This window comes from Halyomorpha halys, unplaced genomic scaffold (genome assembly GCF_000696795.3).
Source record: "Halyomorpha halys isolate HHAL.00 unplaced genomic scaffold, Hhal_1.1 Scaffold1930.1, whole genome shotgun sequence".
In the NCBI taxonomy this organism is placed as follows: domain Eukaryota; kingdom Metazoa; phylum Arthropoda; class Insecta; order Hemiptera; family Pentatomidae; genus Halyomorpha; species Halyomorpha halys.
The window spans coordinates 136,116-144,473 of record NW_027104913.1 but is presented as its reverse complement, the minus strand read 5'-3'; the positions used below and the strand labels follow the sequence as shown (position 1 = coordinate 144,473).

Here is an 8,358-nt window from a genome sequence, read left to right as displayed (position 1 = left end):
AATTAAAAGGGATACATTCCTTTAAAAATGTAGTAAAATAACCTGTAACTCAATTGATTTTTTATTTTACGTATAACGGGTGAGTTTAATGCTCAACGGGCGGAACAGATACCCCTATTGAAATGGAATTATCTGCGAATAATGTCTGATTAGGGATAATGCATAATTAATATTTAGTTAATTTTTTTACAGTGATAATTCTTAGTAACAAAAAGTTTATTAAACATACTTTATTTGGTTACCTTTAATTAGAAATATATTTAGAAGGTTATATTGTATTTTAGTAATAATCTTAGTTAATAACTCTCAGTTATTGTTTTTTCTAATCTGTTATCAATGTTTTACTGAAACGAAGTGGAATATATAAAAATAAAGATTAAGTTTTTATTAAATCCCGGTGATGAAACTGTTCTTAGGACGGGTCCTCTTGTCAAATGTAGATTATAAAAAAAAAAAATTGTTTTCATCAGAAAACAACTGACAATGATGTTCTATTAAATAAAGTAATAAAACTAATGAAAACTAGATTGATACTTATAGTTATTTTATATCTCCAGAGTGACTTCTAACAAACAATTGAAGGAAAAAAAAATCTTAAAGCAAAATAATGAAAAATTAATAAAAACTCCAAACCCCAATGACTAACTATCCTTCATGGTGCATTATTTCTTCTTCACTATAATTTTTATTTTTATTTTCTATTTATGTTATTTTCTATCTGCAGCGTTTCATTAATTTTTATTCACTGACTTTCATTCTTAAATTTACTGCCATCATTAAAATACAGATTATTCCTTAATTCACATGGACCGTGTAATATAAGTTTTTGTACCAGTATAAACCTTCTGTAGAATTATTATGGAAGGAAGAGATAATATAATGTACGAGTATAATTCAGTGATATTGCTTTAGTTTATTATGGTAATTACTTAATAAATGAATTTATGTTAAGCATAATTTAGAATATATTTGGGGTTAAAATAATAATGAAAAATGCAGAAACCTAATAAGTTGATATATTAAAAAAAAGAAGCAATGTGGGTAGTAATGGTGCATGGTATTTTAATTACTCTACATTAAAATACCTCTTTGAATTTTACAGATTTGCTTTCCAAATTATAAGCACCATTTGTTTTGTTTTTTGTCTGTTCGATTTGAAAGAATAAATAAATTGATGATTAGGTTATTTGCATGGGATGTTACTTGAAGTGGAACTATTAAATGAATGCCAAACTATTGGCTTCCGTTGCTATTGTGATTAAGAAGGGAGGTGTGATGATAAGGTATAATGATGGAGAGCGAAAAGAAGATAGCGGAGATGATGGACGAACGGTCCCCGATGGCAAAGTACTGGATGCCATTGGTCTGGGCCACGAACATCATCAACCGGGCGAGGAAGGAGTCGCTGATCACTTCGGACCATGTCGTCCAGACCCTCCTCATGGAGCTGTCCGAACACAGGAGGAGGCTGGGCTCCATCATCAGCTACGACACTGTCTGCATACCCCTCGTCTACACCCAGGTCCTCAATCCCTGCTCGATTTAGTGCATGATATTCGCATCCCCAATAACTATCTTTGTTTTATACTAACGCATAAGTGTCATTTTACTGTTGATTTTGATCTCAGACTTGATGAAATGGTTAAAGGTATTAAAGCTTCAACATTAAGAAACCAAAGTTCATTTCGATATAATTTTGGTTTCCGATTCCGTAATAACGTTTTTAAAAAAACCGGTAAAGGATTGTATCGGTTTGTAGCTACCAAGCCAGATAGTGAGTCCAAACGAATATTCAAGAGCACTCATTAATTTCGTAGAATTTTTTATTAAGAAATTTTTAATGCAGTTATATTATCAATTATCTATTGAATAAAATTGTTATTAAAAAGTAGAACGAATAATTCAAGAAGTACTGTCAATGCAGCTGTTATTAATACCCTAGTTTTTCCACCTAATCTGTCACTTGATGTTTTATTAAACGATCCTAATTATAAATTTTACGTACGATATTAACTATTATTTAACTAATTTAGAAGTTAATTAAAATTCTCTATTTTCCCCATAAATCTTAAATTGGCAATATCTTTTTGTAGAATATTTACAAAGTTATATTTTTTTGTTAATATAAAATAAAAGTTCTAATACTTAATTGTTATTTTTCTATAGTTAAGAATCTTGTGATTATATAATTTGAAATTAAAATCGTAGTTGGGAATATAACGATTAGTGCTATTGTTTGAGGGAAATGTTTCTGTATGGGATGAATAACCGATAATGGGCATCTCTTGACCAAACTGATTCCAGGGTCCTGTTTCATAATGAAGTTCAAACTAATTTAACAAAAGTTCAAACAATTTACACTGACTTGTACAATAGAAGCTTGTACTTTAACTCCTTTATGGAAAAAAAGTATTAGTGTAATTATCACGTTGTTTCTATACTTGTATTTTGAACTAATACTATCAGTTTTCATTATGAAATAGGGCCCTGATTGGCTCCCCTCTCTAGTAGCCTATTCCCACCGTGAATTCTCTCCCACTTCAGTATAATATCTGTAAGTATAAGCTCCAATATACACCTAATAGAATAATGTACCAATTAGTCAACATATATCCCTAAATACTTGAGAATATTTTTTTATAAGTAAATATTTTAATTATTCGCAGCAAAAATATTATAACTAACAGAGTTTACGGCTTTAAAAATTGTAAACATATCTCATATTTTTAGAACGAGATCCCTCATTATTTTCAATAAATTCTCATTTAGTTTTAATAATAATAATATTTGAAATTTAGTAGCTTTGCAGTTGAAGTGATGATCTAACTGACCTAAAGTAGTAGAAATTGTATGTATTCCAGTAAATTAGACACATTATGCTTTTTCGCTAACATTTACTTGGTGAATGCTTGAAACTAACACTAACCTAACAGCATGCATAGAAAAAAAGAGTCGAGGGAGACCACCCAAAGAACACGGGTACCCTCAGGTAAAAACCAGAAGCAAAGAACCATCCTGGGCTAAACCCATCTTACCGCCAAGACAGCGTAAGATACAATAAAAAAAAGGTAATAATTAAAGCTTAAGTAGTTAGATATGGAGCGATGATCAAAGCAGAGAGACCTGCCATCATCGGGAACACACTTTCTCCGTGTCTCTGTTCCTAGCAAGTTGTAGTTGTCCGCTTTGTCTATTGCTCAATCATCAACCATGCAACTGTGAAACAAATACCGTACAATTTCAAACGAACATTTAAAACAGACTATAACAATTTTGAATAGATTAGGTTATAATCACGACAACAATTTCATGTTTAGATATATTGAGATTCTAGATACACTTCCTAATTTGGTTTAGTTCTTTATAAAAAATTGTAATTAAATAATCCTTTCTGTTGACTGAATGACTAATTTCATAAAATCGACTGTTGTATTTTTAATATTCATTATACGAACAATCAGCATTCAATCAGTGATTGAAGACAGGATGTAAAATTTGGTAAACTTACATCTTTTCAACATATCTCCCATAATCTTTTAAAAGGAAAAAAAATGCAATAGGAAACATTATTAAAAGTAATTTTCTGAAACCCGTAGAAATTAGGAAAAGCATTTAGCCAACTGAAAGGCTCAGATCATACAACATACCTTGCATATTTTTTTTTCTACCTTGTCTCTAACTGACGAAAATTTGTGGGACCTTACTCCTGGCGTAAAATAAAATTTAAACTTTTAGTTAAATTTTTAATGGAATCGTATATATAATATATATTTGACAAGAAACAAGCTGGGAATAATAACTGATCTGATAAAATTATCGTTGCGAAAAGAATTTTTTTTTCCGTTGAAAAATATATTTTCTTTTCAGTTTGAGGAATAGATTGAACATATCCTCAATTTATACTTTAAACCCCAACAATGTAAAATACCTCAACAGAAATCAGAAATTCCTTGCAAAATGACGATGGCCAGCGTTTAGTTACTGAAACCCCAAATGATTCGCAATGACAATACATTACGATATTTTATTAATAATAATAGTTGAAACTCTATGTTTGAAGGTTCAAAGACAAAACTTTAGTTAAATGCTTAACATTGAATTATTCTTTCAGAGAAAATTTCTCTCTCTAAAAAAAGACTTTTCACTTGATTATTTCTTGAATGCCATGTTACACAAATTCGACAGAAGGAAGTTCGAAATAAACTTTTGATGAGCGCAGAAAATTGAAAAAAATATTTGACATTTTGAACAGGCTACGATAGAACGTTGAAATAGCAATTAGATACCTCTGACGAAACTAGAGACTAATCTTGTAAACCTAAATATTAATGTGATAACATTTTCTCTAATACTTATCGCTAAAAATGTCAATTAATTCCAAAGTGGGATATCGGGGCGTCTTCTAAACAGGTCGCTAAACTGATAAATAAAACTAAGAAAAAATCGAAATAAAATAAGATACTCTAGTTGTTTATAATAATCTTTCAAATTCCGAAAAAGCTGAATTCTGATGATTTGTAAAATATAAACTAGATGACATTAAAAATTACATTAAAATCAAACAATTAACAATCTCTTATAAAACAACTTTTATAAGAGTTAATTTTGTGAAACACAAAATTTAAAAAGAATTGAAAACTAAATTTTTTTTATTAATTAGTTACTGGATTCGAAGTTTGTAAATATATACATATGACAGATACATTTTTCGAATAATATACTTTATTTAAAATCAAGAATCCATTTATATCGATAATCTAGGCGTTTGGTTACAAAATAAGATACACCAGTATTTTGAGATAATGACAAAAAAAAAAAATTTTAATTACGAAAGAAAATTACTTTCTTTTCAATTGTTTATATGACTTGTCAATTACCCTTAACAAGCATTATTCATACCTTTTTTTTAATATGACTTTTTATTCCCAATATCATAAAATATGGGATATAACCGGCCTTGTAAGAAAAAATAGAATTATTTTGACTATTTTATGATTAAATAGATAAAAAAACAAAAATAATAGTACAATAAAAAATAATTTTCACTATTAAAAAATTTTATATATATGCTTCATTGATTCTTTTTAATTTGTGGATTGTCATTAACGCTATGTCATTGGCAATTTTAATATTAATATTTGCGGAGTTTTATTTAAATTCACGAAGTGCCTAAAACAATTACTCATAACACACTTAATTTTTGTTGTTAAGAACTTTGGAGAAATAAAATGCGAAAAAATCTAGAATAAATAAATGTGACGTGTTTAAAGCAGAAAAATTCTTAATAATTAATTTTAAAAAAAACAACAACAGATAGACTAAAAATGTTCTCAGTAATTATAGCTACTTATACCCGCAAAGAATTGGGGTTGAGAAGTAGTATTAGGGTATTTCTCTATTTTTTACTGAACTGTGGTGCCCAGGAATATCCTCTAACATGAGCGCGGTCGCAGAAGTCACGTTTGCAATTACCTGTGGTTCGGTTGAACATGATTTGAGTACCATCTCTGTGGAAATTGAGGGTTGTCCAAGGTTGATTGGGTATCGCGAATCCCGGAAAGAAAGTACAACGATCTGAGTACATAAATAAAATTTGTTTATAATTTTAAATGAACCAGAATAAATCTATGACTACTATATTCCCGACTGACCAACAAAGTATTTCATTCATATTGGACTTCTTTTTATGATTATCTATCTTCTGATAAATAATATTTATAAATATCCATTAGAAAATTACCCCTTATTTATTGAAAACAGACCTTACTAACAACAGGACTGAAACAGTATTAGTAATGTCGAGTTTCACAGTTGCATTACATGTGGGTTATTGTAGTGGTTCTGGGGTAGAGTTTATGAGTACGTCGTACACGTAACGACCAGAATACTGACTGGTGCACTCATAAGCAACTTAATTTGTGTTTTTTTTTATTTCTGCAGTTATAAATAATGGACTTCACATTATTGTTATTTCGCGTCAGTAGATACCTATAGTTTTAAAAACGCTCCAGTGATTTCGACGTACCTGCGCAGATCTGATATTATCTCAACCGGAGAGAAGCTCATTATTTCATTATCCGTTGTTCTTTATTTTTCAAACTATTTCCCTTTTCGCAGAACGAACACTGCATACAATAAAAATCTTTTCAAAAATTAATCAAGATGTTAAATATTGCTATTTAATATTCTGATAAATACTTTTTAATTTATTAAAATTATTCAATTATCATTAATATTAAAACTATCAAATTACTAAAATTAATCCAAAAGGAAACAGGAAGTTGTACAGGTCAATCGGAATTTAATTTAGTTATGCCACTAATGTTAAAACAGTTAACCACAACATATACATTAAATGCTGCTATTTTAACGTAGTTGTTAAAAATAGAAGTTATTGTAACATGAAAAGAGTTACTATCTCTCACATTATGTATTAATATTATATTATTATTAGACTTATGCTTTATAGATGGTTATATAGACACCAGGTTATTTCTAGAAGAGATAATTTAGTAGTAAATTTGTATACTTTCATGTTTCGGCAGTTTGATAATAAATACTTGGAAAGGATGGAAACGGTTATTTATTTAGTTTTGTTTTTCAACATTAATAGGAGTTAACAACTAATAAATGACAATAACAATTTAAAAATAATGATTTCCTATTTGATGAGCAGCGTATTTTTATTACAAAGTTATTTCAGAATAATTGAGTTAAGTTATAACTCATGGTTGGTTAACAAATAAATTTAAATTAATATATTGAACTTTCCTTAAATTATATAAATAACGATTTTTTTATTTATTATTATTTCAATTTTAGAATTTACCATAAGATTTACTAATTGTCTGAACGTAAAAACCAAACTTGAACTTTATATTGTTAATATTATATTTTATCTAAAATATTATAATAAAAAATAACATTGAGATAATGGATACATTAACAATGATATTCATAGTAATCAGAAATAATAAATCAATAAAATTAATTAATTACTTATTTATGATTAATAGGCCGCCTCAACGGTAGATAATAATTTCCGTTATAAATTTAAGTTTTTAATTAGCATTAGGAGATTAGAGAAAATAATTATATTTATACAAATAAATCGCATAACTGATTCTTTTTTTAAAATAAAATATTTTAAATGTAACGTGCAAGAATCTACTCCTGTATTATATATGTTTGAGTAAATCCTTTGGTCAATAGTTTTTATTCATCTCAAATTAGATTGACATCAAAAGAACATCTGTTATTCATGATGTGTTTATCATAAAAATAAAAATATTGTCATCTTAATAAAAATTTTCACACAATTATCACCCATTTTCAATTGCTAATGAATCAAAATTGGTATAGAAAAAAAAATCTAATACATTACACAGTTTGACAATAATAAGCTGAAGGTAAAAATAAATAAATATTATAAACTATTATGATCTGAGTGGCGTATTAATGTTAGTTTAATCACTCACTACAAGAGCACTTAAGGATTGTTTGATTGCTTGAACTTATCTCGTGATTGCAGTATAAGCACTTCAGTAGAGTATATCACCTATTTATTTTGAGTGGCTATTGAACCGTCCAGATTTCTTAGCTGGTTAGTTGAGAACTATAATGCCCTAAATAAATTGTCAATGTTTTTTACTACTGTATAACTGTTTTTATAGGAATAAACGCCTGTTTTAAAAATATTATGTTCTCAAACAAATGGAAAATATATTAGACACATCGCTGCTCCGCTTGAATAGTAGCACATTCACAAAAGAAAAAGTTCATTTTAGATTTATTTTATTGATTGATTGATTAATTTATTATTTATTTTATTGATATATTTATTTATTCATTTCTAAAGATTTTTTTCATCTATTTTTAATTGGACGAATTACAGATATATTACAGTAGCCTGGAGTTTCTTTCTCTAATGGTCTTATCCTACTGTCCTAAAGCTAATAGGGTTGTAAGAGCAGCCACAGTCCACATAGATTGTATGGAATACGTCAAACACTAAATAAAAAAAAACTTTTTTATTCAGAATTGCCTATATTCAAGCAAAGCAGCAATGTCTCAAAACATTTCTAGTTATTTATATATTTCAAAGACAAATAAAAATAAAATATAAAATTCTATGTAAGCAAAGTAGAAATGTGTCGAAAATGTTCATTACATTCAAGCAAATCATGTTCAAAAATTTTCATGTCATCAAAGCAGCATTGTGTCGAAAATTGTTTAGTTATTTAAATATATTTCAAAGAGAAATAAAAATATTTGATAAATTCTATTTTAATTTTTTAAATCAACTAGAATAGTTAATTAAATTATTATTAAATATACGTATAGTCAATTAACCTATAA

At 28.0% G+C, this 8,358-nt stretch overlaps 1 protein-coding gene and 1 long non-coding RNA gene across 3 annotated transcripts in view; one reads left to right on the top strand and one right to left on the bottom strand.

Moving 5' to 3' along the window:
• The window catches only part of Best2 (bestrophin 2), a gene marked incomplete at its 5' end in the record, with an annotated part of 72,926 nt that overhangs the window by 6,325 nt on the left and 58,243 nt on the right, over positions 1 to 8,358 (top strand). Inside the window, 1 exon segment of one of the 2 annotated variants that reach the window (XM_014436461.3) lies at positions 1,284 to 1,522. Coding sequence (XP_014291947.1) covers positions 1,284 to 1,522 — 239 coding nt within the window. 2 annotated transcript variants of the gene reach the window in all.
• LOC106690874 (uncharacterized) overlaps positions 6,044 to 8,358 on the bottom strand; it is an 18,372-nt gene continuing 16,057 nt past the window's right edge. The window contains exon 3 of the long non-coding RNA XR_001344683.2: positions 6,044 to 6,125. This is a non-coding gene — a long non-coding RNA (uncharacterized lncRNA). The remainder of the gene's footprint in view (positions 6,126 to 8,358) is intronic.